Source organism: Protomyctophum bolini (genome assembly GCF_963924005.1).
Source record: "Protomyctophum bolini genome assembly, chromosome: 5".
Taxonomy (NCBI): domain Eukaryota; kingdom Metazoa; phylum Chordata; class Actinopteri; order Myctophiformes; family Myctophidae; genus Protomyctophum; species Protomyctophum bolini.
Window position 1 is genome coordinate 43,490,948 of NC_137866.1, and position 26,045 is coordinate 43,516,992.

At 42.3% G+C, this 26,045-nt stretch overlaps 1 protein-coding gene across 13 annotated transcripts; it reads right to left on the bottom strand.

Annotated features, from left to right (window-relative positions):
• Window positions 1-124: 124 nt before the first annotated feature.
• Window positions 125-26,042, bottom strand: LOC308314910 (MYND-type zinc finger-containing chromatin reader ZMYND8-like). 13 transcript variants are annotated; one of them, XM_080762714.1, is made up of 21 exons: window positions 25,911-26,042; window positions 20,822-21,069; window positions 14,913-14,983; window positions 13,072-13,247; window positions 10,807-11,028; window positions 10,156-10,278; window positions 9,920-10,012; window positions 9,162-9,249; window positions 8,787-8,842; window positions 8,447-8,524; window positions 7,909-8,024; window positions 6,869-7,347; window positions 6,422-6,550; window positions 6,173-6,325; window positions 4,917-5,432; window positions 4,185-4,658; window positions 3,080-3,234; window positions 2,426-2,506; window positions 2,256-2,334; window positions 1,809-2,048; window positions 125-1,403 (listed from the first exon to the last, which is right to left on the bottom strand). In XM_080762714.1, exons 2-21 carry the CDS (start codon window positions 20,833-20,835, stop codon window positions 1,216-1,218), a joined length of 3,531 nt encoding a protein of 1,176 aa, XP_080618840.1. In that variant the 5' UTR covers window positions 20,836-21,069; window positions 25,911-26,042; the 3' UTR covers window positions 125-1,215. The 13 variants fall into 13 exon arrangements, with proteins under 13 accessions (XP_080618840.1, XP_080618838.1, XP_080618836.1 ...); XM_080762712.1 differs by lacking the exon at window positions 25,911-26,042 and adding an exon at window positions 22,726-22,879; XM_080762710.1 differs by lacking the exon at window positions 25,911-26,042 and adding an exon at window positions 21,162-21,302 and having other exon boundaries at window positions 10,165-10,278; window positions 10,807-10,950; window positions 13,078-13,247.
• Window positions 26,043-26,045: the final 3 nt, after the last annotated feature.

Genomic DNA, 26,045 nt, shown 5'->3' on the forward strand with positions numbered 1-26,045 from the left:
TTCATACACTGATCTCAGGTCTGGCCAAGAGAACGCCACTGATGGATGTAGAATGAATTGAGGTTGGCGGGAGAGGGGCTTCTATCAAATGTGTTTGTTTTAAGAAGCTATACGGACTACGGACACAGTATAAGCACCAGTTCATAAGTCAGACCAGTTTAATCTGTTTTCACCAATCCATTTGCTGTATGTACAATATGTAAACAAGTACGTGACACAAAATTAAAACACACATGCGCACACTTAATATACAGTCGTTTGCAGATTCCATTTACCCCAGTTTACAATAGTCCGAGTACTGTTTTCTTTAATAACCAAACCAGTTGAATAGACTTTCCTCAGAAATGACATTCATTTTAAGGTAATAATTCATTTTTCAAATAAAATGATTCATCAAAAACAAACATTCAGACATACAGAAATGCGATTTACACGAAACACTATAAAAAATCATATAACACTATAAATATTGTTCATGTATCTTCTTACAAAATGTTTTGTACAGTTTTAGTTTTTTTCTTTTTTCTTTTTATAAATCATGGATAATTAAATGTATGTATACACTGTGGAACTACAATATAAAACATGTATATGAGCCAATTTTATGAAGTTGACATGGCTGAAGACAGAAAGATGAAACATACATACATTACAAAATATTGCCTTTGATGGCAACGCTCAAACAGTATGCACTCTTGACTGCTGGGCTGTTTAAAAACTCGTTTTACACAGAAAACAATAACAAAACAGCATGAAAGAACTCAAGATCAGCAAAGAAGATGTTATGTAGCAAATATATTTGATGATTTCATACAATCTTCCTCAGAGATCAGAAACGAGTTGGAAAGAAACAGCTATAAAATGAGGATAGGCGTCAGCCTGGTATCAGGCTGAAGACAGTAGCGATCCACTCAGTGGAGTGGGCGGAGTCTATGGTCTGGAGATAGGCGAGGCGTGTAAATATACACTCACATTTTTTTGATCAAGACGTACTTACAGTCACAGGGTGAATCCACCTGAACGTGGGCGTGTGAAACTTGGGGATTAGGGAGATGATTGCAAATGTTCAATTACAGATTAAAGAAAGACGGATGGGAAATCAATGTGATTTGTCACAGAGACGCGTGCCTTCAAGCACGATGTGTGCCTTTGCGTTTTACGCCGTAAGCACACGCAGCAGCCTTGCAACAGGTTGGACTGCTTGTAGTGTAGTGGTTAGGTCACAGTAACACCGGCACTGTCCTTTGTCTTGTCCATGTATGTGGGGGAGGAGCTTTTGTCTGGCATGGATGCCGCTCCAGCAACGAGGGCTTGTGGAGGGGGAGAGATGCCCGATGGTTTGGCCGAAGTGTCTGAGCCAGCCTCTGCTTCCGGCTCTTGCTGTGAGCCAGCTGTGGCTGTGGCTGTGGCAGAAGGAAATAAAAGTTGTGAAATGGCAACAGAGAAAATGGCTGTACTGTGTGTGTGCAGTTGTCAGCCACAAGTATAGTAGAGTTTGAGAAGTAGATATTTTCGTGGTCCGACCCAAGAGAAATAGTTGTTTTATGGTTAAAAATGTTTTTGTAAAGTCAGGCTTACAAATAAGAAGTGATGTTTAGGGGTCAGAGTTAGAGTTATGCCTGATATTTACTTAGTCACGTTCATCTAAAGTGTAACTCAGCTTTAGGGTTAGGCACACAGACAAGAAAAGGTTAAAAATGCATTCATAGAATTGTCGTCCAAAGATGTTGATGTCCTCACAAATAATGTGTGTGTGTGTGTGTGTGTGTGTGTGTGTGTGTGTGTGTGTGTGTGTGTGTGCGCTTTACCTGACTGCGTGCATGACTTCATGTGTTCTGGCCAGTGGGCTTGCTGGCAGGGGTAATCACAGTAGCTGGTGTTCCAGCAGCAGTAGAAGATGGCCTCTTTCCTGCAGTTGGCACACCACTGTTTCTTTTTGGTCTCATCCACCGCCTGCTGCTTCTCTGTCTCCATCTGCTTCTTCACCTCAGCCACCAAACGTTCCTTCTCCTGCTCCAGACTCTGCCTCATCTCTGCCATCGTCAGCTCTTGAAATAGAAAATGGAACAAATAATTATGTTGATAGTTCAACCACAAAATGACTTACACTAAAATAAACAAGACAAAAATCATATATCTGTATAATATACATTACGACAGGAGCAGTGGTATACATATCAGCTCTTTGAGAGGCAGTGACATGAAGTCATGCAACAAAGTATAAATTAGATCTATATGGAAACAATCAAACATACCCAGGTTATGTTTCATCTCTGATAGCTCTTGTTGATGTAACCACTGGAGCTTCTCAATCTCTATCCTTAGCCGTCGAATCTGGAACAAAAACATCAGTGATGATGATGATGATATGCCTTATGAAGGCATTTCTACAATATACACTGCAACTGTAGCCACAAATATTTACCTCTGCGATTGTGTTTCCAGAAGTGCTTTTGGAAAGGTCATTGTAGATTTCTGTCATTGTACCTTTTATTGTGTCCATCATCTGAAAGTTTTATCCAAGACCATATCAGATTAATGACTCAACAACAGTGGCAAAACAATTACATCTTTATTTACAAAATGAATTATGCATAAACGTACTGTATATTTGTACACATATCTCCAAATGCATCACACTGCAACACATTGTGAGCTTGTACATCCACCTATTGTCGGTGCAAGACAACTTTTTACATTCAAGGCTAGGTCCGGCGTTGCTTCGTCCTACATTTCGGACCTACTTGACCCTTATGAGCCAGCCCGCGAGCTGAGATCTTCAGGCAAGGCTCTACTCACAATAAAAACAGGCTGCAATAAAACTATAGGCGACCGGGCCTTTGCAATCAGAGCTCACAGTCACTGTGGAATGTCCTGCCCCTGGAGATCAGACTTGCCGATTCTTAAAAAATACTAAATTGATTTTTCTATTTCCTATTTTTTATCCACCATTTGTGTTTTTGCAAATTGTGTCTTACGCTCTTTTCTGTTAAGCACTTTGTGACCGTGTTCTTAAAAGGTGCTATACAACTAAGCTTTATTATTATTATAATAAGGCTTCACTGTCTCTTGGACTTACTTTGTTTGTGTATTTGGCGATGTCTGCAGCCACGTCCGCTGAAGCTGTGGGGATCTGCAGGTCTCCTGCCGTGAAGGAGGAAGAAGAGGAAGTGCCAGAGTTGACCGTGGTACCTGACGAAGATGTGGACTGGGGCGAGTCTTTCTGCTGCACTGCTGGAGACCACAGAGAAAACAAAGTCATTCAATCTATACAAATAGCAGATTCACAAGCTCAGAAGGCGCAGTGATGCTTTTGGACAATATAGAAACTTTGGGAAAATGCAGAGGAACATTCTACTACTGGGTCCGTTTAAAAAACAAAAACGGTTTTCCTACAGAGTAAAATGAGCTCACAGCCAACTCTCTATATACAGTATCGTCAGTCCAGAGTAGAACAATACTACAACATATATATAGTCCAAACTTGCTACACATGCTCCTGCAATTTAAGATTCCTGCTTTACAGGACTAAACCAGAGATGAAAAAGGGGGCAGTCCTCTGATCAACAGATACATAATCAAACAAACACAGAACACATTAGTCTATACAATGTACTAGCTGGGTCAAAAAAAAGTAGCCAGCTGGTTGCATGCACATGCATCTGTGTGTGGGAATAGGTGAGATGAAATCCTCCTATTACTAGTAATACTCTCTTTCTCTGTGGACCCCTTAGTTCTATCTCTGTAGGACCCCTGGGTTCTGTCTGTTTCACTGTGTGGAGCCCTTTGGTTTTGTCTCTGCCCCTGTGGACCCTCGTACTACGAGGCTCGTAGTTCTGTGTGCCTCCTTCTCAGAGGAGATCCCTTGTTGTGTGCTTCAAACATTTTCATCCTCATACATTTTCATCCTCATACATGGTCTTCAAATTTCTAATCAAACATTTATATCATCAGGAGATGAATAAAGTCTGCCTCTATCTGTTTAATGATCAAGTTGATTTGTTGCTAAAATAATGGAAATTGAGTGAGAGTAGAGGTATGCATCATTGATGTTTTCCTCCATCATATTATTAATACGGTTGCTGACATAATTTCTGTGCCACACTGGGAGACGTAACCAGTTATATCTTGAGTTGGTAAATTATTCTTTTAGTGTTGTTTTAAACATTTCTAAGGCTTGGTACCTTTGGCTGCTTGTCTTGTCTGGTATCGTGTACTGGAGGAGGAATTGTGCTGTGGTGACTGCAGCTGCTGAGGGCTGCGTGTTGCCGGGGCGGGGGTCTGGGCTGGTGTCGACCCCGGCTGCTGGTCTCCTGCATGCTGTTGCCTTTGCACCTTCTGCATCTGCCACTTTTCAGAGGACGCTTGGAACTTGCTGCTGGTGGGGCTCCAAACAACCGCTCGTTGCACTGCGGTCGCTGTCTCTTTGGGCAGCAGAGGGCGCTGTTTCTTCACAGCTGCAGGAGTCGGGGTCGTTGAGGAGACGGGGGCAGCGGCAGCGCTGGTCGCTGGGGCTGCGCTGGGCGTTGGGCCAGAGGTCAGAGTTGAACCCTGGTTTAGAGCAGCCGTGACAGGTGATTGTGAGGGGTCTTTCTGGTTGGAGGTGGAGGAGGCTTCCCGTGCCGGTGAAGCTGCTACAGTGGATGAAGGGAATTTACCTAGAAACAAAACAATGTGAAACCTCACATTAATTTCTATGGCACCAGTGTCTCACATCTTACTCTCTATCTGCTCACTGCACTGGAATGTGAAGCCAAAAAGTTGCAAAAAACTTGAACTCATTGGCAAAGAGTAAAAACTATTTGCGACTGGAAGCAACCGTTTTCATATATCCTTTTCACCACACTCAATGTGAGTCACATGTCACATGTCACACGCAGAGACATGCAGATCAAAGTGAATATTTGCAAACTCACCTTCCAGCTTGGCAGAGGGAGACTCTTTCAAGGTTTTGGGGGCAGAAGCCCCCGGCTCCTTCCTGGCCCTCTTGCGATCGCGACCCCCGTGCTCATCCCCCAGGTCAATCACCAACTCTCTCTCAGAGTCGGAGTCCTGTTCAGCCAGGGACGAGGGGGCAGCTGCCTTCCCCTCCTCCGTGGCCTTGGGTTTGTCCGTAGGGGCCTGGGACAGGGTCGGCCTGTGCTTATCCTGGCTCTCCCTTTCAGGGCCGTTGCTGCCCTGCTTGTCTCTGAGCAGGGGTTCAGGGGTGGCTTTGTCCCCCGTCCCTGACCCTCCCTCCTTAGTGTCTCCTTGCACAGCTGCTTTGGGCCTCTTCCTCTCGGCTTTGTCCTTGTCGTCGTGGGCGGAGCTGCTCTTAGGTCTGTGCTCCTCATCGCTGAGATACTCGCTGTCGCTGGAGTCCGACTTCTCAGAATCTTCAGAGTCACTGTGTTCCACACCTTTATAGACATCTTCAGAAATCTCATCAATTCCTGTATGTGGAAGGATAAATATACTGATTGTAGTTTATTTAAATGTATTAGTCAAAACAAATCACTCAGCAACAATCACCCATGACACAGGCAAAGTTAATCATTCAATCCATTAATAGTTTTTTTTACCCGATAATAATTTAATGGATTGCAAATAATTTTTGAAGTTACTAATGTATGCTTTATTTAAAGGCTAGCTATTTGAAGATTACAAGGTATGAGATGAACACTACACGCAGGGACTACGGGTGAAAATGAGCATTAGCTAACCAATGTATATTTCCATCTATGATCACACTAGCAGCAACAAAACAACAGGCTACAAACCAATTCGATGTAAGCCAGGACATAAAGAAGATATAAACTGACCCCGACATGTCACTGTTGTAAGCTACCAACAGAAGTTGAGCTAGCTTAAACTTTTTTCAGCGCAGGGCGCTGCAAAGTGTCAATCGTGTTTATGTTTCACCATCTCGACTCCCCTTCTCTCTTCACACAAGTGCTGCTTGTAACGTAGGAAAATGAATTCTTGCCATCGGTAACCTGTTCTTTTTAAACAAATCCTCTAAGTTTTCCTTGCTCGACGCTCCCACAGACCGACGCTAGATGATGTCGACAAGCGCGATGAGCCTCTAGCCGACAGTGTAGCTGTACCTGACCACGGCTTTTGCCGCTGCTAGTCTGAAGCATAAGAGAGAAATGTGGCAGCAGAGAAAGGTTGTCTTTTTATGTGTATGTACCAAGCTGGGCCTTGCAACTTTCAATGGTCTTGTCCAGGCTCCTGATGGGCCTCTTTGGGGTAGGAAGGTGGACCGGCGCACCCTGTTGCTGCTGCTGCTGCTGTTGCACGCTCTCGCTCAGTTCCTTCAAATCCATCTCTGCTTTCACTCGATCTGAGAGGAAAAGGGACAACATTCCAACTTCAACACGATGAAGAATTAAACTTCACCACATGGATGATTTTGTGCAGCCGTGAAATGATAACTGACCCAGATTGAGATTAAGGATGCTCCCTGTGCCTGGAGTCCTCTCCTGCTTGGGAGTCAGTCCAGGGTTGAAGGGTTTGGGGCTTCCTGTTATGTTGCTTGCAGGACCGGTCTTCACTGAGGCAGGGGATGCTGTATACAAGCAAAGAAGCTTAGTTACCTTTAGTACCCATATGGACAAATTATCTGAAACGTAGCAGGTCCTCTATTGGAAATAAGAGGACCCGCAAAAAAAAGCGAGGGCTACATGTATAGAACCCTGGGTGACCTCAGTCACCAGTGTACAGTATATGGGGCTAAAAATGTCTGTTTGGAAATGACAGTTTTCTGAAAAGGCTATGTTTCTATGTCAGTCGTTCTTCGATTTTTCAAAAATAGCAGAACTACAAGCTCATAGCGCGCTATGTGGGTTAATTGGTCAATACGAGTGGATTCTAAGCAGTTAATCACCAGTGAAGTCCATCGATTCCTCTCCAGTACTGTAGAGGAAGGATGCGTTCCGTGGGCCCCTTTCCAGTCCATCTGGCTCCACATCGGAACCGGTGTGAACAGAAGAGTTGTTGCTCATCGGAGAGCGCGGCATGTCCGTCATGGAGACCCTCCTGCTCATCCCGCTGGGCATGGTGCTCTTGCCCATGAGCATCTTGGGCGACGCGGTCATGTCGAAGTTGAAGCGCAGCTTCTCGGGCTTTTCCGTTTTGACCTTGGAAGCGTCGGGGTTGGACGGGTCGGCCAGCATCTGCAGCTGGTTGGTGGCCGTGAACGCGGTGCGGAAGGGCGCATAGTTGAAGATCCCGAACTTCTTGCGGATGTTCTCCACGTAGACCTCCATCTCCTGCATGGCACTGTTGAAGATGCTCTTGGTCTTCTTCACGGAGAACGGGATCTCCTTGGACATGAGGTAACAGTTGTTAATGGGAACCCAAGCCCTGGTGGGAGAAAATGCAAAAGGTGTCAATACAAGCAATTAATGTCATACTGTGTGGCGTCCATTTTAGTAGTCATTTCGGTGACACCTCTGGTAGCTCCCGTAGTCTGTGATTTGCAGAATTAAGTTAGAAACAAAACCATGACCGTACCATTCCAAAACGTCCTAGCGTCCTAGCGCCAATGTAAAGTTGTTTTAACTTCAATAATATGTATAAATTAATTAATTTGACAGGGGTAGACAAAGAAGATGCAAAGAATAACATACCAGTGAAAAAACATCAAGACATAGATTTTGTTTAATTGAAAACGTTACACAGTTATGACTTAAGTTATTAGTGTAGGTAAAAAAAAATGAATTTTGATTAGTTTTGATGAACTATCAAAACACAAACACAATTTAAAATGTCCTGGGGCACCCTGGGAGCTGAGTGGATAGTGTGTGGATCACATTTAGTAGTCACAACTCCCCTCTATATCTGCACATCATTTCCTCTGCAAATAGCAATAACCCCAACAAGTATATAAAAATAAGTAACCAATTACTCATTCAAAGGTCTCACCTATCATGTTGTCCAAAGAAGCGTGCATCCACCTGGCCGTCCTTATCGCGTAGTGCTTTGGCTGGCCAGAAGGGAAACCCCTTTAGCTTCGCCCAGACCAAGGGGTGGGGTTGACTCTATGATGGGGAACACAAAGAAAGAACTAAATGTACATTCTGTGCATGTTTTATAATATAGTTTTAAATAAAACTCTAATGGCTGCAGGACTGTTCACTGTTGGCTTTGTGTCACTGTGTTTGTACATCATCATTATCATTATACTATCAACTACTGTCATGTTGTTTAGTTTCTATGTTCAGGCAATGCATCTATCGATTATCTTCTTGCCGATATTTTTTTATCATTTCATTGAATATCTGAGGAGTGAGAAAGCAACAACCAGAAAAGAGCACATCTCAACGTGGTGCATTGACACATTGTCAATATCAATATCTAAAAATGATTACTGACAAATATCCATATCAGGCCCTCTAACCCTTTACTTCATAATCTGCAAGTCAATATGTGTAAAACATGATTACGGTATGTAAAAACTTACACATGGCTCACAAAACCAGTTGTCCCTTTTTTGGCACGAAGACAGGTAGCACTCCGGACACACCTCGATCTCATTCATCTGAAACATACACAGACATCAACATCATCATAAACATTTTACCATTAACTAAGTAATCTATTTGCTGGATCAATGTTATAATATAGGATATTTTAACATCTAGGTAAATTACCCACTTAAATTACCCACCTATTTTCTAAAATAGCTAAGATCTACAAGCTCCCAAAGTGCTGCATTGGCAATACATCATGAGCTTGTGCATTTGATATTTCTGCCTAAAATCAGGACGCCGGGTTGAAAATGGTTAAATTAGTAACAGTACCTCGTGTTCACAAATCTTGACGATGACCTTCGCTGTGGCCGTCAGTTTGTGATTACCTAGAGTGGAGTCAACAAAAATACACTAAAACTGCAGGGTATCATAACAGAGTGACAGGATGACTGATGACGGTTGTGTAGTTTGTAATCTGAACTGAAAATGCCTTTAATGACACCCATCACAAAAGCTCCTTTGTATAACCTTTACAATCTGTGTGTGTCATCATGTAGATTAAATATTTATGATTTATGTTACCCAATACAAAAAGGCTGTAGCTTCATTTTACTTTTTGGCTGGGAAAAAAGGTTTTGCGCGTCAAACATTTAACCTACAACACTGGTGAGGTAAAAAAGTTAATTTCACCGCAGGCATGGGTACCTCCGTTATAGATGATGCAGTTGTGCAAGATCCATTTCATATCAGCCAGGAAGGCCTCTGTGCAGCCGTACATTTTCTTCTTGATATTCTATAAAAAAAACAATCGTGAGAAGACATTAAAATGATATATGCTACGATAGTAGGATACATATCAGATATTTAGAATCAGAAATAATGTATCAGCCATTCACTAGTACCGACGCTACTGTAACTGTAACCCCCACACAAAAGCACACAACATTGGTATAAGAACCCTGATGAAAGACAGTTATGAACAGTCATCCATACGGGTTTTCTCAGGCTTGGATATGGACAGAATATTGCAATGTAGCGTATCAAGCAGTGTTGTTTTTTATTTTAGTTTAGTCATAGTCTTTGGACTGAAACTTCATTTAGTTTTAGTCACATTTTAGTCACCTGGAAATGTCTTAGTGTTAGTCTAGTTTTAGTCGACTAAATGTCATAAGATTTTAGTCGACTAAATCTACAGGTGATTTAGTCGACGAAAATGTGTTTTGGTGGGCCTTGATGCCGTCGTAATGAGTGTTTTTACACTTGCTGAAAATAGCCGATCTACAAGCTCACAACGCGTCGCGTTGTCAGTATATTTAGTCTTAGTTTTAGTCATCATAGCTTAATTTTCATTTAGTTTCCATTCGTTTTTGTCAGTGGAAAAAGGTAGTCGACGAACATTTTTCCTCTTAGTTTTAGTAGACGAAAACAACACTATTATTTATGAATGCAGTTGAGCATATTACCTTTTCCAGAGTGGAGAGGTCCATAGAGTGGAAGATGTACTCTGCATAATCTGGGTGCTGTTCCAGAGCCACAGGCTTTTGAAAAGGCTCTGTCTGTTAAGAAAGGATTTTAGACAGATATTAACATGCCAATAGCATGCTTTTCAACATTCAGTCCTTTGAACTTCAGGACTAATATAGAGGACTATTATACTATTGTTAGTATAGTAGGCTACAGTATAGTTTGAAGAGAATACCTGACTTACCCCAGGCTGTTTCATCTTTTGGAGGGCAAACTTTAACAGGTATGAGAGTTGGTCTATTGTTAGCATTGTCATGGCCTTGCTCTGCGTTTCTATGCACTCCGCAACAGTGATTTTCTGCAAGAAAAACAATGCAAACTATTAACAATGCCAAATTGGTATAGAAACGGTAACATCATTAAGCAAAACTACGGGGGCAACACTTTACTCTTCTGGCCACTCAAGTTGCAAAAACAGTATCATATACTGTACTGTATGTTTTGCACTGACAAAGGCCAGTGTTGGTCAAAATCTTTGTTCTTTTTGTAATTGTCTCACTAATGAATGAGCCATGAAATAACGCCTTAAAAGAAAAATCAGATGCAAAGATAATAAACAATGTTTATTGTAAACTATTTGCATTATTATCTTCTGATTAAGCTCACACAAAATGCACTAGTATGTTCACATTCATGTCAGTTGAGACAACTGCACAGAGAGCCTACATGCCTACAGTACTAATAAGCCCCCACTATCTGTCAAGCTCACGAGACAAACGATCACACACGTATTGCAAAGAACGGGAAAGCATGTGCCTTAAACACCAACAGCGTGCGCATCACCAATTTAGACACCCCACACGCACGCACGTCTTTAGTGAGATACCTCACATTCTGGACAGAACCAGTCGCCCTCTGGCTCAGCGGGTAGTTTGAGGCACTTGGCGTGGTACACCCTCGGGCAGAGCTCACAGCAGAGCACCTGACCCTCGCGGTGGCACAGCCAGCAGTAGAAGTCGTTCCGGCCATCCTGCGGTACAACATCAACAGGGTCACTGGTGAGTGCTGGCTGCTTCACATAGTAAAAGGGACCATGTCTTAGCTCTGACTGAAAATGCAGGCAAGAGAAAACAGGGGGGCAGGTTTCAAAAACACGCAGAAACAAACACAAAAAGGTGCAGTGCAACAGAAACACGCTGGTAGTAAAGGCAGGGTAAAGAAGCACAAAGGGAAATACAGTTAGCACCGCACAAGGCTGGGTGCTGATTTGGCTTTGATTTGGTTTCTCTCTCACATAACAAGTTTACTTTTCCTATGTGAACCAACAACCAGCATTGTGATGTGCATTACTCTAAATCCCTCAACAAATAAGTGACAAAAAATGCTGGTCAGAACATTTGACTGGAAAGAGTCGGGTCTGGACTCTGGAGGATAATTCCTGTTTATTTTCACATGATAACATTTATGTTTAATTTTCACTTTTTCCCAATCTGAAAGTAGTCAGCATGAAAGAGCTGGGCCGATCATAACTGGCATGAAGAACATATTGCGTAACCACATACAGTAGGCATGCAGTATCAGTACAGTGTCATTGCACACAGTTAAAAGACGTTAAATAGACACTTTCCATTATGTTACGTGAAGGGTGAATTTGGTATAGTGATTGCAAACAGCAAACGCCCAGGTGTGTGTGATACATTAGTCACAACAACAGGTTCAACACACCCTTTCTCACATGAAGCTAAACTGGAATTACCCTCCTCATGCATATCGTCTCTGTCGGTGGAAAACCTCATATGGCCAAAACGGTTACTTTTCAGGATCCAAATAAAATAAATAGTAAAAGTAGCAGGTCGCCAACTTAAAATTGCGTTTTGAGCTTTTTTTGCTTTTGAGGGACGCTGTAGGATGATCAGGAATGGGCATTGGTTTAGGATAAAACACAAACAATGGAGATAAGAGGTTTCTTCCCGACAACAACGATATGGAGCAATGTTGACACAACCAGGAACCACTCCACCGGCTCCAATGGCTCTTTTCGACTGCAATGGGTTACCCGGACCTTCCATAACCTGAAACTTACCAGAACACATGAAGTTCTGGGATACGTTTTCTGTTGAAGTATAAACTATTCATCATTAGTTTCTCAGTTTGATTCTGTTGTTGGCTTTTATATAAAATAAGAAATGGCGGTGTTACTCTAGCATCTGGGTCCAATGTCTTGACCAATCCAGAGCGAAATCACCACTAGCTCCTCCCATGGGTTCCTAGAACTCAGGGTTAGTAAAGCTCCTAAGCTAATAGGCCTGTCACGATAATTACATTTTGGTTGATGATTAAGATTTTATTGCGTTTTTGGCATTGAATATTGGAACATATAAATCAAACACAATACATAATGTGCTTGTCTTTTAGGCTTTGTAAACCAAACATTGCACAGAAAAGACTGACAATACCAATACTCAAAATAAACAATGTACTATGGCCAAAGTAGGCCATGCATTTAATTCATTTTATACTTTCAAACATTCTCATAAAGAGAAAATAGCCCATTTACAATTATTATGAGGCTTATTCTGAGGCAATTTTTTCCTCCACAGATTAGCACTCAGTTATCTCAAATAACTGATCAGGCGATTATGTAATAATTGTGACAGGCCTACTGAGCAGTAGGGCCAAAATTAGGGTCTGAGAACCTCTGAAACCCATCTGTAGCTTATGGAAACAGAACCTCTGAAACCCATCTGTAGCTTATGGAAACAGAACCTCTGAAACCCATCTGTAGCGTATGGAAACAACCTCTGAAACCCATCCGTAGCTTATGGAAACAAACGTAGCTTCATGGCACGCTTTGCTTTGTTCTTGTAGTCGAAAAGAGCCACTTTGGCAAGCACAAAGTAGCCTGTGCTCCCATGTTTAATGCCCCTAGTCTAATGCATTTACATCGAATGCATTTACATAATACATTAAAAAAAAGAATGGAGAAAATAGCATAAGTCATGATAAGTCATTGAACATCATCTTCAACAAAACATAAATATACAAAACAAAATGTGAGGTGAACATACATTGGTGTCACTGGTTCAAACATGGGGGCACTATGCTGTGTGTGTGTGTGTGTGTGTGTGTGTGTGTGTGTGTGTGTCCTCACCCTCACCTGGTCCTTGTTGTTACGTTCGACGGCCCCGGGTTTCTTCTTCTTCTTGTGCGGGCTGGGGGTGGAGTCTGAGGGCGAGTGTCCATTGGAGGAGTGGGTGGGGCTGCTAGGCACCTTCCTCTTCTGGGGGGCCGGTGGCCGCTCTGCTGCCCCCGGAGGCGGCTCGGGGACTAGGGGACGGCACGCCAGAGACAAAACCGGGTCACCGCAACAGGACAGACTCACACATCATCCACCACACCACTGGTTCTTAAACTTGAATAATTACAAGTTTTGGTATAGGATATGCGCGTGACATCATCAACATACCCGGAAGTTATGCAGGAATGCCTACTGAGTGGCAAAAAACTACTTTATGGCCTTGACAGCCCGTACATCCAAACAGAAAGGTCTTATCGGATTGTAAACAATGTTAAACAACGTTAAACTCACTTTGACACTCGATTGGCCATTGACTTTATGCATGCGCATACCCTCTATACATTATTGCCATGGACCCCCATAACTTGTGTAAAATGGAATGATAGTGACTTAGGGTCCCTTACATGCTTCAAAAGAATCCATCCAACATAAGATCTTAGTTTATTCTGTCACAAATTGTGTCCCAACTTGTGAAAGGTGTCCATTCATACTGCAAACCAAGCTGTCTTTTGTTTTGTTCTGAGAGCTAGAGCCCTGAGCCCTCCCAGCTCCCACTCAATCTGATCAAATGTATCACAGCTGTGCAGCGGACTGAATCCATCCAATCAGAAGACCTCTAGGTGTGCAGGAAGGACCAGACGAAGGTTCTGAGGCCACCCGCAAGTTCTTATTGACGTCATTGTGTTGTTATAACCTAGCCCCCTTTAAGGTCCTTAAACACCGGTAGTATATTCAATGCGACTCATTTGCATTCATTTAAACTGTAGTGGCATGACTCATGAGTACAACCACACAGAATGCAAACATTGTGTGGACATTTTTTCTTCTTTTTTAGGATGATTTGTTTGTCACCACGAATAAAAGCATCAACATGTACGAATGAGGGCCGCATCACCAAATTAATAGTTTGATATGAAATATCAAACGTTTACTGGTCACGCCCCCAGTTGTAAGGACCTTTAGAGACCAACCAGATCCAGTAATCTCTCAGTCCCTCAATCTTACAGTTTGTTTCTCTTCTTAATGGAAAAGCAAGGAGACAAATAATAACTTTTCAAATGAGCATGCTGATGAGTACAGTGTCTTGACTTTTAGCATTTCTGTAATCACAATACGTACATACATAATACAGTATAATGTAATGACACTGTAACACCAATGGCACGTTAAGGACAATGTAATGTGGTAACACCTGCTGTCAGACTGCGTGTTGACACATGACATAAACACTGAACGAGTATAGTCAGTTAAGCATAACAGCATCTTTGTTTATACCCAAGAGCACCCGATGACATTTGCAACTTCAAGATCAATATAAAACTAGCCAAGTAAGATCTAAATATTAAGAAAGTTTAAATAGCAAAACAATCTTTTCATTTATCCCATTTTAGGCAGGAACCCCTTTTGGTGTTAGCATTACATTATGCTTTAGCTATTTAAAAAATAGCAGATCTACATACAAGCTCGTAGCGTGCCACCGAGTGGCGCGCTACGAGCTTGTAGGTCTGCTATTTTTGAAAAATCCAAGAACGACTGACATACATAAACATAGCTTTTTCAGAAAACTGTCATTTTCAAACAGACATTTTTAGAATCTGATCTCAGGTCAGAATGGGTTATTAATAAAGTTTAAATAGCAAAACAATCTCTTCATTTATTCTAGTTGGGCTTTGGAGCCTAGCTTTGGAGCCTACCTTTGGAGCGCATGGCGGCATCCATGCCCTCTACCACATCGGACTCGGTCTTGATCTCGTCCTCAGCCAGACTGCAGAACAAGGAGTAACACAAGACAAGAAGGAAGAGAGAGAGAGCAAGACAATGTCACTAACAGATTTTGCTGCAAACACTGTAACACACAAGACCAACTCACAAACCACAGTAAACAAGTGGAACAGCACCTAAGGCACCCAGGTCCCAAAGGCTGCACCACTAGAGACTGTCTTTTGCTATTTGACGTCAATGCATTAACTGACACTGTGCAGTAAAGGTGAACTCCTCTCCTATAGTATCAAAGCATCCTCTATTCACTTCCACTTTACTGATAAACCAGTGAGAGACAACATAGCAAGAATCACCATGGCAACACTCCTCTCTCTCTCTCTCTCTGTGAGGCGTGCGCATATATTCACACACGTCGAGGCTGTTTAAACAGATGAACCTGCATTTGTGTCCTCCATTAAACCACAGATGTAACATTTTAGTTCAACTGCAGTAGGTCCTGATTTCTGCATCCAAATTGGCTCATATTACTCCTACTGAAGCAATTAACCACATGCACTCGTGACTCGTCCCCATTCTGGGAAAGTCATTAGGTGAACAGTCAAAATAGCACAAATAGCAGATGTACCAGAAATGTTGAATGACTAAATGGGGAGATCATTTTATAAATATACGATATGCAAACATTCAGCGCAAATAGTAGATCTCCATGACATAATAGATGGGTGAACAATAATGGGCTATCAATTGGCGTAAATAGCAGACGTGCACACAACACGTCGCTTTGAGTCGTGAGCTTGTAGATCGGCCTGAAGTACCGTATATAGGCCATTTAAGCTGGCAGTATTGGCCATTACTACATAACTAGAGGAACGATTGTAGTGTGATTAATGTGGCCTCTGGCACCCCAGAAGACCCTCCTCTAACAACAAGTGTCCCTGTGGCACTGATGACTATTCTTAAAGATCAACAGCAACAGTCGGCCCTTTAAATGCTCAGAGGATTCAAACCTGGCTCGGGTGACATGTTCAGGCCCACAACTGTGACACAGGCCTCATTGAAGAAGCCCTTAGTCTTAAGTGATATAATTATCCTTTTGATATTACAGACTACAATACATATAACAAACATTACATTACCATACAATATTATTTGATATTATTAACCATATAAACCCTATACTTAGCTGACCCAAGTTCCCAAGCCAGGGGTCTATAATAGGCCCCGTCCTACGCACTAAATATCTTCGCCAGGAATAGCCAATCGGCTATTTTTGCAGGAGCTTCGTCCCAGAATAGTTCTTATAATATCACTTGTAATCTTAAAAAGGTAATGAGTATAGGGCCTCTCACACAAACAAATGCACACTGATTAAAAACGCCTGATTTTCTGAGCCTCTACCGTTGGTTCCACTCTCGTCTCATTTCCTCGGAGGAGCAAAGGACGATAATAAAAGGGGAGGGGGTCCTTAGTGATGAATGGGGCTCTTTGAGAGTTAGCTCCGCCTTTGTGCCGAGGATGTAGTCTTATTCACGTTCCCCTTGGACAAAACCTCCCAAGGATCCCTGTCAGGTCACACACTTGACCAGTTCATCGCCCTGAGTTCCAAGTCAGGAGAATGGCTCTACATCAAATGCCACAAAGGTCAACCACATTAGCGAGTAGAGCAGGTTTTCTTCCTAAAAAGTAAAAAAAAAAAAAGAAAGGGGGGGTTTTCCCCCTTAAATAAATTGTACACACTACACAGACTTATGTGAGCCTTTCTGTACACAGCAATTCACCTCAGCAATGCCAAGTGATCAAAATGCAAGCAAGGATAATAAAAACAAAGGCGACAGTGCGACACCACCCGACCTTATTGGCCTTGTGCTAGCCTAGCACGCATAAATACAACTATTACAGAGATCATTAGGCATGAACACATCAGCCAACCAATAAACATACAACCGTTAAAAACGTTGATGTCGGTCTCGTCAACCACCAGTGTAATAATGATTAGGCCTATTCATTACTCCCAAACATAATCCCCAACAACAGTGTTACCAAGCCAACAAGGGAAGGCAGGGTTTCCACTTCCTAGTCATCAAGCTAATCTAGTTGCATTCTTCTGTCCTTCAGATACAGCACTGTACTACTAGCACTACAATAAAACAAATACCTGGAGAAATCACCCTCGATAACTTGTGTCATCTGGGAAAAGGATAGAGGAGGGTCAACCAGATAAAAAATAGAATCCGGTGTAAGGGTGTCTTGTTTCAATGTGCTTACAGTCTCACACACCCGTACACCCCAACCCCTCCAGGGCCTTCCTGTTCCGGACAGAGTGAACAAACGAGGCCCACATGAAAAAGAGAAAACGTTAGCCAACTCCCTCTGCTACGTGCACTAAAGCACAGAAGAGAGGGAGGACAGGCAGCCTATGGCTGCCGAAACCAAATGCCACAACCCTGTATTCACTGCTATCACACAGCCACATACAACTGTCTGACAACAGCCGTCTCAAATCAAACCAAGATGACCAGATGCAGGGGAAAAAGTATGCCGTTCCAAAAGGCCATTATCAAACCCAAGAGTTGTATTCCATTAACCTGCAAGGATTGTGTAGCCAAATAGATCCTCTGCAGGCTCTGGGGTTATTCCAGAAGGACCAGGTACATATCCCCCTCTGCGATAAGTACACCTGATGGACAGAAAAACAACACTGACTCTGTCTGTCTCTCTGTGCCTTGAGATTCCTTGTCTCCTGTGAGAGACGAACAGGGTTTTTCTCGTCACTGAAAATGGAGGCCACAGCTCGCTCCCCTCCTCCCCTCCCCTCTCCTCTCCTCGCCTCCCCTCCCCCCCCCCCCATCCCGCTCCCCCATCCCCCACTCGGAGGCTTCAGACTCAGGCACTGGCACATCCATGCAGGAAAGACCAGAGATCTGTGAGGATTACAGATCCAAAACATTAAAACGCACACCGGCTCTGTCTGTGACAAACCGACACACAGTGAGTGCACGGACGGAGATAAAGAGAGAGAGGAGACAACAGGAACCGTGACGAAACGAGGGAACATATGTTCTCATGTTGTCTTACCTTTCTCGCCTTCGCTTTTGAACACCGCTGTCAAAACCTAATTGGGTTTCAGCGGCAGAGAAAGAACGCCACGGCATGTGAGAATTAACATACACACAACATGGCGAACCGTTGTTCTACCCTTAACCACACGGCATCCCTATTCTGGTAGGCAGAATAGTTTATTATGGCATGCCCATAATAAACTAACATTCTGCGAAAATAGCACATCTACAAGCTCACATTGCAAGCTTGTAGATCGGCGTTAGGGCTTAAGTAGGAGAAGTGTGTGCATCAGAGTTCGAGGGACACCTAAATAATGGCATCAAGGTCATCTCGTGTTCATATTTAAAATGTCCTTGAAAACCATTTAGATTTAATCATGTTGACTGGGAAAACACCAAGCCAAACCAGTCGCCTGCCCGTGATGACCTCTAATGAGATTATATGGTTTATAACAAACAAACAAAAAGGCATTATTATTATTATTATTAAAGCTATCTGGGATTTGGAGGAAATTAAAGCAGACACATTCAACCTCATATGTGAGACACGTGTTACTATATGCCGACATGCAGAGAAAAACACAAACAATCAGCACTTTTCCTGGATGGATCATATCGACAAAATCATTCTCAGCAAAAAGTAAGTCAAAGGTCAGCACAATTACCCATATGATATTTCTGTATATTGTTATTATAACATATCACAAATTGGTTGTAACGTAACTACATATAACCCTTTTATAACCCTGAATAGGTGTTCAAATACAATGTCCCCAATGCATCGCATCAAGTCTACTGGTGCTATAAATAAAATAATCTTTCAACCTGGATTTTTCATATGGCTGTAAAGAGTGGATCAAAGATGGCTGTGGAATTTTCCAGAAGGCCCTCGCTCACCCTCCTGCTCTCCTTTCGATTGTCAATCTTTAACCTCAGCTGCAGCTGCAATTGGCTGGAAGGCCAACCGGGTGGAACGTTATTGGTCGGCTGTGCAGTGCCGTGCCACACAGATCAGTGTGCACAGCTTTCCTTCTTCCTCTTAAAAAGCATGTTTGCTGCATTGCAGAGATTTCCCCTGCTGCCTGCATTCGATATTTTATTTTATTTCCAGTTTGGCTGGCATGCCCGTCCCAGGGAGGACACTATAGGACAGCATGAATCAGAGGGGATTGGAGATTATCTTTGTGGTTGTGAGGAGCGAGTCAATGGTCTGCTATTCAATCCCTGGTGTCCTGTTTACTGCCTCATGCCTACATTGTCTCAGCTAACACAGACATTCCCGGTCTATTAGTTTCCTCACCATGGTGTTATTACACAACACATTACTGATCACAAATCAGATTACTATTGCGTAGTGTGCATACTACTCTTTCACCTTCTTAGTGGTTTAATCTTGGTTTTACGCTTGCCATGCACATTTGTATCTTGGTGAAAGGAAACATTGTGGTGTTGGTCTGCAGCTCACATAATTAAAGAAAGCTTTTGTACAAAGCTAGAAAAAAAGACTTTTCACAGTGCTTATTATGACTACTAAAGATAGGGGGGGTTCATTCAGTCATTTCATTATAACATCAGAACGGATGAAAGTCAAATTTGCCTTGAAAAAGCAATAAACCCAATCTGTAAATGAACTGGAGCTCAGTCATGTCTTTTGTTTGTATGTCAGAAATAGGAGAGATAGCCTACAGTGTCACACAAGTGGGGAGAAAACAGATAAGCTAAACACAGCACCGTCTAATCATATTTAACTTCAAACATTACAAAACCTTGTAAAAAATAAAGAGCCAGCTATTGCTTTGCTCCTCGACCGCCTGTCTGATCTGAGCAAGGAGGATCTGAGTTCTCCCTAGAGGGACGGTCCTGAAACACAAAATGGCCACTGTTTTTAGGATCTGAAACTAGAGGAAGCACTTTTACGATGAACGGTGCCGTGGCCTCAGTGCAGCACAGGCCTGTAAACAGAGGGCCCAGGGCTGTAAATGGAGATCCCACGTACCTGAAAATCTAGGGGTTTTCTCAACTGAGTGTACTGAACTATAAGGAGGGGGATGGTGGCCGGGGCTATGAATTTACAGTAGCTGCACCATCACCGCTTTCTTCAATCTAAGTTCATTTGTCAGGGGGGGAAAAAATCCAGAAACTGAAATCTGAAAATGTTAAATAAAAGACAATAAAATAAATGCAGATACTCCCTCATGTATTCAGTGTATCCTGCCCCTCCATTAAACCCAAGAGAACTAGTGTTCAATTATGGCCATTATTGTTGCCCCCTCCCAACCCCCCATGCCTCAACAGACACATCTGTTGCCCCCGCGTCCATTCTCTTGGCCTGGCATGGCACACATAAAACAACAGAGCCAATCTACTTACAAAGCGTACACTGCACTCCTCTGCCACCCATCCCCCAACACACACACACACACACATCTCTCTGGCAAAACCAGACTGCCACAGGGAGTAGATGTGTGCCCATTTTAAATCTAACTCTTATTTTGCATTATTATTTATTTTCTATAATATTAAAGAAAAAGTATTTGCCATGGTCCCCTCTGCCTTGACTGTATGGGTCACCCATGTGACCCTGGTATAGAGGGGGAGAGCAATGCTTGAGTCCTCACCCAACCCCCACCACAGCAGTGTGTGTGGAGCAGAGGCCTTGCAAGGCCTCCAAATCCACCCCTCACCCCTCCCCCTCCTCCTGTGGGGGACACCAAAACTCTGATTTTAAAGGTGTTCACGTCTGTCACCAGAAACCAGCAGTCACTAGAACGACAGGAATGAAGACATGATGTTATTAAGAGTGATAAAGAGACATGGCTTACCTCTGTGGATGCATGGCTGCCTGACTCACACACTGTTATGTCAACACTTATAAAACATGGAGGATACTCTCAGTTCTCAGCCGGGGGAAAAGGCTCCGCTCTTCAGGCAAGGCGATCAGGCCCGAGTAATGTTAGCCGGCTCCTGACTGGTCCCTTTCCTCACAGGCAGGATGCAAGGCGGCGTCTGATTGGCCGAAATGTTTCCTGAGTAATTATCTTTGTTCAGCGCAGGCAGGGCAGCTCTGTGGCTGTGAGAGAGACAGAGGAAGGAAAAATAAGCAGAGAGCTAGGCCTAAATCATGAAATAACATGCTTAACAGTCCATCCTTAACATACAGACCCCATAGAACAATGTTTTGAAGCTGTCCAATCTCGCATCTGTTGGTAGTTCTCTTATTTAGAGGCTTAAGACGTAGTAATGGCAGCATGTAGAGAGTAGAGCAGGACACCATGGCTTCTCTGCAGAAGCCACCATTTTTTTATGGAGTGGGCCTTTGTCTAAACTCCTCCTTCCCTCTAAACCGTCTTCAGAGGCAAGAAAGAGTATAGCGCTATACTAAAAACACAAGTGCTACATACATGTCTGAAATAAATGCAATTTTGTTTCTTGAAATGTAATAAGACCCCTTGATAAGTGAGAAACAGTACGGTAGACCTATATTCAAAAATGTTACAGGAAGAACTGTCCTTCCTGAAGCAAAACAAAATGGCCCTCGCCCCTGAAGGACTTGTACAAGGCCCAATGATTTTGTATTTATCAGAATGGATTGATTGATTGAAGTATTTACCAGATTGGAGAATTACAGCACATTTCAAGCACAACTCAATACAAAACTGTTAACTGTGGATGACACCATAAAACATTACATTTGTTTACAATAGGGCCACCATGTTCAATTCATCATAACATTTAGAGACGTACAAAAATACACTTCTATATAGCCAAAAATGTGTGTATGCTAAAGTGACCAAACGCAAAATGCATAAGGTCATATTTTACAGCATAGTAAAATGTAATCAAGGTACACTAAGTCAAATGACCCCACCCACACCACACACAAAATATGCAATTATGCAGTATATTATAATTTTGCTTTTCTGTAACTGTGACCATCATTAATATTTCAACATCATTTGTTTTATTTCCAGCCGGGTATGCTTACGTCGTATATACGAAAATGTGTTGGTTAGGTTGGTGCATTACACAGTATAAAAATACCTCTTCAAATTACAAAATAGCTGCTTGAATATTAACTATTCATGGTTTAGGCCTAAACCATTAAAAAATGCAATATAATGTAGCCTACCGGTATAATGCTGGTATAATAAAATGCTAAAAATAGGTAACAAATAGACATATCAAGGTTATCCTATAATTTTGAGCCTTTTGGATTAGGGTCATTGTATTGTATTGTAATTAGCTAATGTAGGCCTATATGTGAAATGAAAAGAAGCTACAAACCATATAAATGCAATCCTACTATAATGGCTGGTAAAATAACATAGGTAGACACATTTTCATAGCAAGGTTGTCCTATACTTATTTAAGGGTTAATTTGGAAAAACGTTTATGTAAAATGAATGACCTAAAAATCCTAATGAACTGGATATCCCTACAGTTGTGTTGTCATGTGAACTGATACCCGGTAATGTCTAGCCGATCCGGTCCTGGCCTGGTCTGACCTCTAGTGGTAAAACAATGTAAAAACCGAAACCAAACCAGAAATACATAAAGTACATTGGGATTTACACTACAGTAAGTGTAAATTGGGTTGCAGACAGAGCTACAATAGATAAGATAATAGTTTAATTTATCCAGTTGTATTAACGGTTAAAAAACTATCTCTGAAAGTTGAGTAAAATACTAGAATAATGTTTGCTTTGCTAATATGCAAAGAACTTACATGTCGCTCGCTGCACAGTGAAGGACGTCGAGTTTTTGTATGAAATCATGAAATCAAATGTTGCTGATCACTAGCCTTCCTCAAAAGAGCGCGGAAATATTAATACAAAAACAAAGAGACAATGTTTAAAGTAAATTATAGTTTTTCTCGCGCTAAACATTTATATAGAGTTAGATACGTTACGTACCAAAGCAGCCAGACAGACTTTTGTCTTGCCCAGATGAATTAACATGTATGATGGTCACGGACTCACGGTAGTAATTCTACCGTGGGCTGTGGCTTTCATCACTGGACTGGACAACACGACGGTTTTGTCCAAGTGTCTCTGAACCACATTGTACTAATCTCGTGTAGTTCGTTTTGCTAACGTTTTGTAGAGTGAACTAAACTGAATTCCTGCTGCTGTCCGTTCGAAATGCCAACCATGGATCATTGGATCACCCTGCCTGCATGCATACAGTGCATACATTTCACAGCAGCCTGGGAGTTAAGATCCCATCGCTTAGAGGGAGTGTGGCGGCGGCGTTTAAACGATTGGCTGGTTGGTTGCCAGACAACGGTTTATGACACGAGTGGAGGGACAACTTTGTGTGTGTGTGTGTGTGTGTGTGTGTGTGTGTGTGTGTGTGTGTGTGTGTGTGTGTGTGTGTGTGTGTGTGTGTGTGTGTGTGTGTGTGTGTGTGTGTGTGTGTGTGTGTGTGTGTGTGTGTGTGTGTGTGTGTGTGTGTGTGTGTGTGTGTGTGTGTGTGTGTGTGTGTGTGTGTGTGTGTGTGTGTGTACAATCGCATCACCACCACCAGAAACAGTGATCTATCTATCTATCTATCTATCTATCTATCTATCTATCTATCTATCTATCTATCTATCTACCCAGCCAGCACACTGACATGGGTCCCATATGGTTTAGAGGTGTGCTGCCTATGTGGGAGCATGAACATTGAACTATTTATAATAAGATAGATATATCTTATTATAAATAGTTCAATGTTCATGCAAAAAATATGTGGCATTAGAATATTTATAAAATACTATGTTATACACATGTTATACTTAGTATGTAACTGTCCTTTTCATCAAATATGAATACAAAAATAAAAATCACACCCGAGTGAAGTGAGGGGCGCTCCCATTTGCTCTAATTGTCTATTGCTTCATTGTTAATGGGAATTTGTGTAGGACGAAAATAGCCGATTTGCTCAGACACATGACGTAAATTTTCCATTCATTGTCAATGGCATTAGATGTTTGTGTTAGCAGGACAAGAATCTACACTATAGCTGAATATAGGAGGGGCTAGCACCCCTCAAAAACGAACCACCGACAATGCCACCATACCTCAAGACAATGGGATTTACTACCAACTGGGCTCTCTGTTTACGTCACCGACAATGGGCGGTTCATGAATGGGTCTTGGAGTGGGAGGAACCTTCGTCAATAAGCCCACGTCATGTCAAACTGCCAAACTGTCGTAAGCATTTGACTTCCAGTTAGCGCATTACAAAATAAAACCTTTGGTAAAAAAATATATATGTTTCATGTTTTGGGGTGGCGAGGTCAAGGAAACAAGCAATTGTAGAAAAAGTAGGACTTCATTCAACTCCCTTCATATCTCTCTTTTGTCGGACCTAGGTTTCCTATCTCTGCAAATCTAATGTCTAATGAAACAAAACAAAAATTAAATAGGAAGGCATTGCAGTAGGTCCATGTAAAGTGAGGAGCGCTCTTATCATCATACATCACATTCCGTGCTCAGCCAATCAGCTGAGCACATTCCGTGCTCATATACATTCCGTGCTCAGCCAATCAGCCTTCCCTGCAGGCTGCGGTCCACAGAGATTAATTAAGCACCACTAACTTCCATTGATAATCCGTGCCTGAGCTTTGTACTACATTGAAATCCAATTGTAAAAAAAAATCTAAGTTGTACTCATGAGACAACTGTTACCTGACAATATGTCTACATTTGGACCCATAGAGGTGGACAGGTTTCCTACAACCAGCTTGATGCTGCCCCATTTATTAAGTTGCTGTTATTCCTCAATATGTGTTCTGTCTAAAATAACCATGTTTGGAGAATTTTAGAAAGAGAAGGCAGAAGGAGACACTTGTATCGGAGGAGACAGGTGTTCAGCTACACCTTCCATATAGGTAGCATGATGTAGCGATTGCATATGAAAAACTCTGACCCATCAAAAATGTTGCACCGCCAATTTGACCAATTTGCAACACTAGATATTTTTATAATGGGATGAATCTAGAGTTGAGAAAGAAGTGTTGTATCTGTATATCACTGTATATCAGCTCCCAGGAAACTGCATAACGTTTGTTTCATAAAAATCCACTGTAGACATGTTATGAGCTACTTTCTGTCAAGAAATTCCATGCCATGATATTTGTTCTAAGTGATGGAGTTTGGAAACACTCATTTTTATCAAAGAGTCATGCTGCTGCTTCCTGCATTATGTACAAAAGTTAAAACAGGTGGTACGCAGGGCCATTCAGTGACTTCAACGAGCGCTTCCAAACTCCAACACTTAGAAAAAGAATCACCTGCACAGAACTTCTTGACAGAAAGTAGTTCATAACATGTCTACGGTGGATTTTTATGAAACAAACGCTTTGTAGTTTGAAAGAGGATAATTTAAGCTTTCCCTACAGCTGCAATGTTGTTGAATTTAACGTTGTTTAATACAAGCAGATTGCAATGCAAATGCAATTTGGATGAATGGGCAGTCACTGGGTGGTATTGCAACTCTAGATACATCCCATTATAAAAAAATCTAGTTTAGCAAATTGCGGCCACACACACACACACACACACACACACACACACACACACACACACACACGTTGGATTTGTAAATGGGAACTCAAAATGTTTCAGTTGCACACATTTCCGGCCTTTACAGGCATTATATTATTATTATTATTCAGCAAAAAACCTTGTAATATTTATAACCTAGACTTTTATTTTATTGTATCACCGACCGGAAGTTAAATGCTTACGTTGGTTCAACTTGACGCAGATTTCGCTCCATATTTGACAGGTCGATAGAGGGCACATCGTCATCCGACTCTGATAGCTTTAGCAGAGGGGGGTGAAAAGTGGGTGTTGTGTTTTAGTGGGATGTAGTGGGTCTGTTTTTAAACACGCACGCACACGAGAAACAGTTTACTATACTGACCCCAGCCAGCAGCCGCCGTTCGGTTCGGAGCAGGGACGGGAGTCAGACTCAGAGACAGCAGCATCCATCCATCCATCCGGGGGGGAAGTGGACGTGGTGGTGCGAGCCGAGGCGGGCCAAGCAGAACCGAACCAA

Bases quoted from the DNA above. Each gene is read 5' to 3' on its own strand.
- LOC308314910 (XM_080762714.1), bottom strand. The intron at 6,551-6,868 runs GTGATTAACTGC...GCTTGTATACAG, and splicing joins GGAATCGATGGACTTCACTG to CATCCCCTGCCTCAGTGAAG. The intron at 3,235-4,184 runs GTACCAAGCCTT...TGTGGTCTCCAG, and splicing joins GACAAGACAAGCAGCCAAAG to CAGTGCAGCAGAAAGACTCG.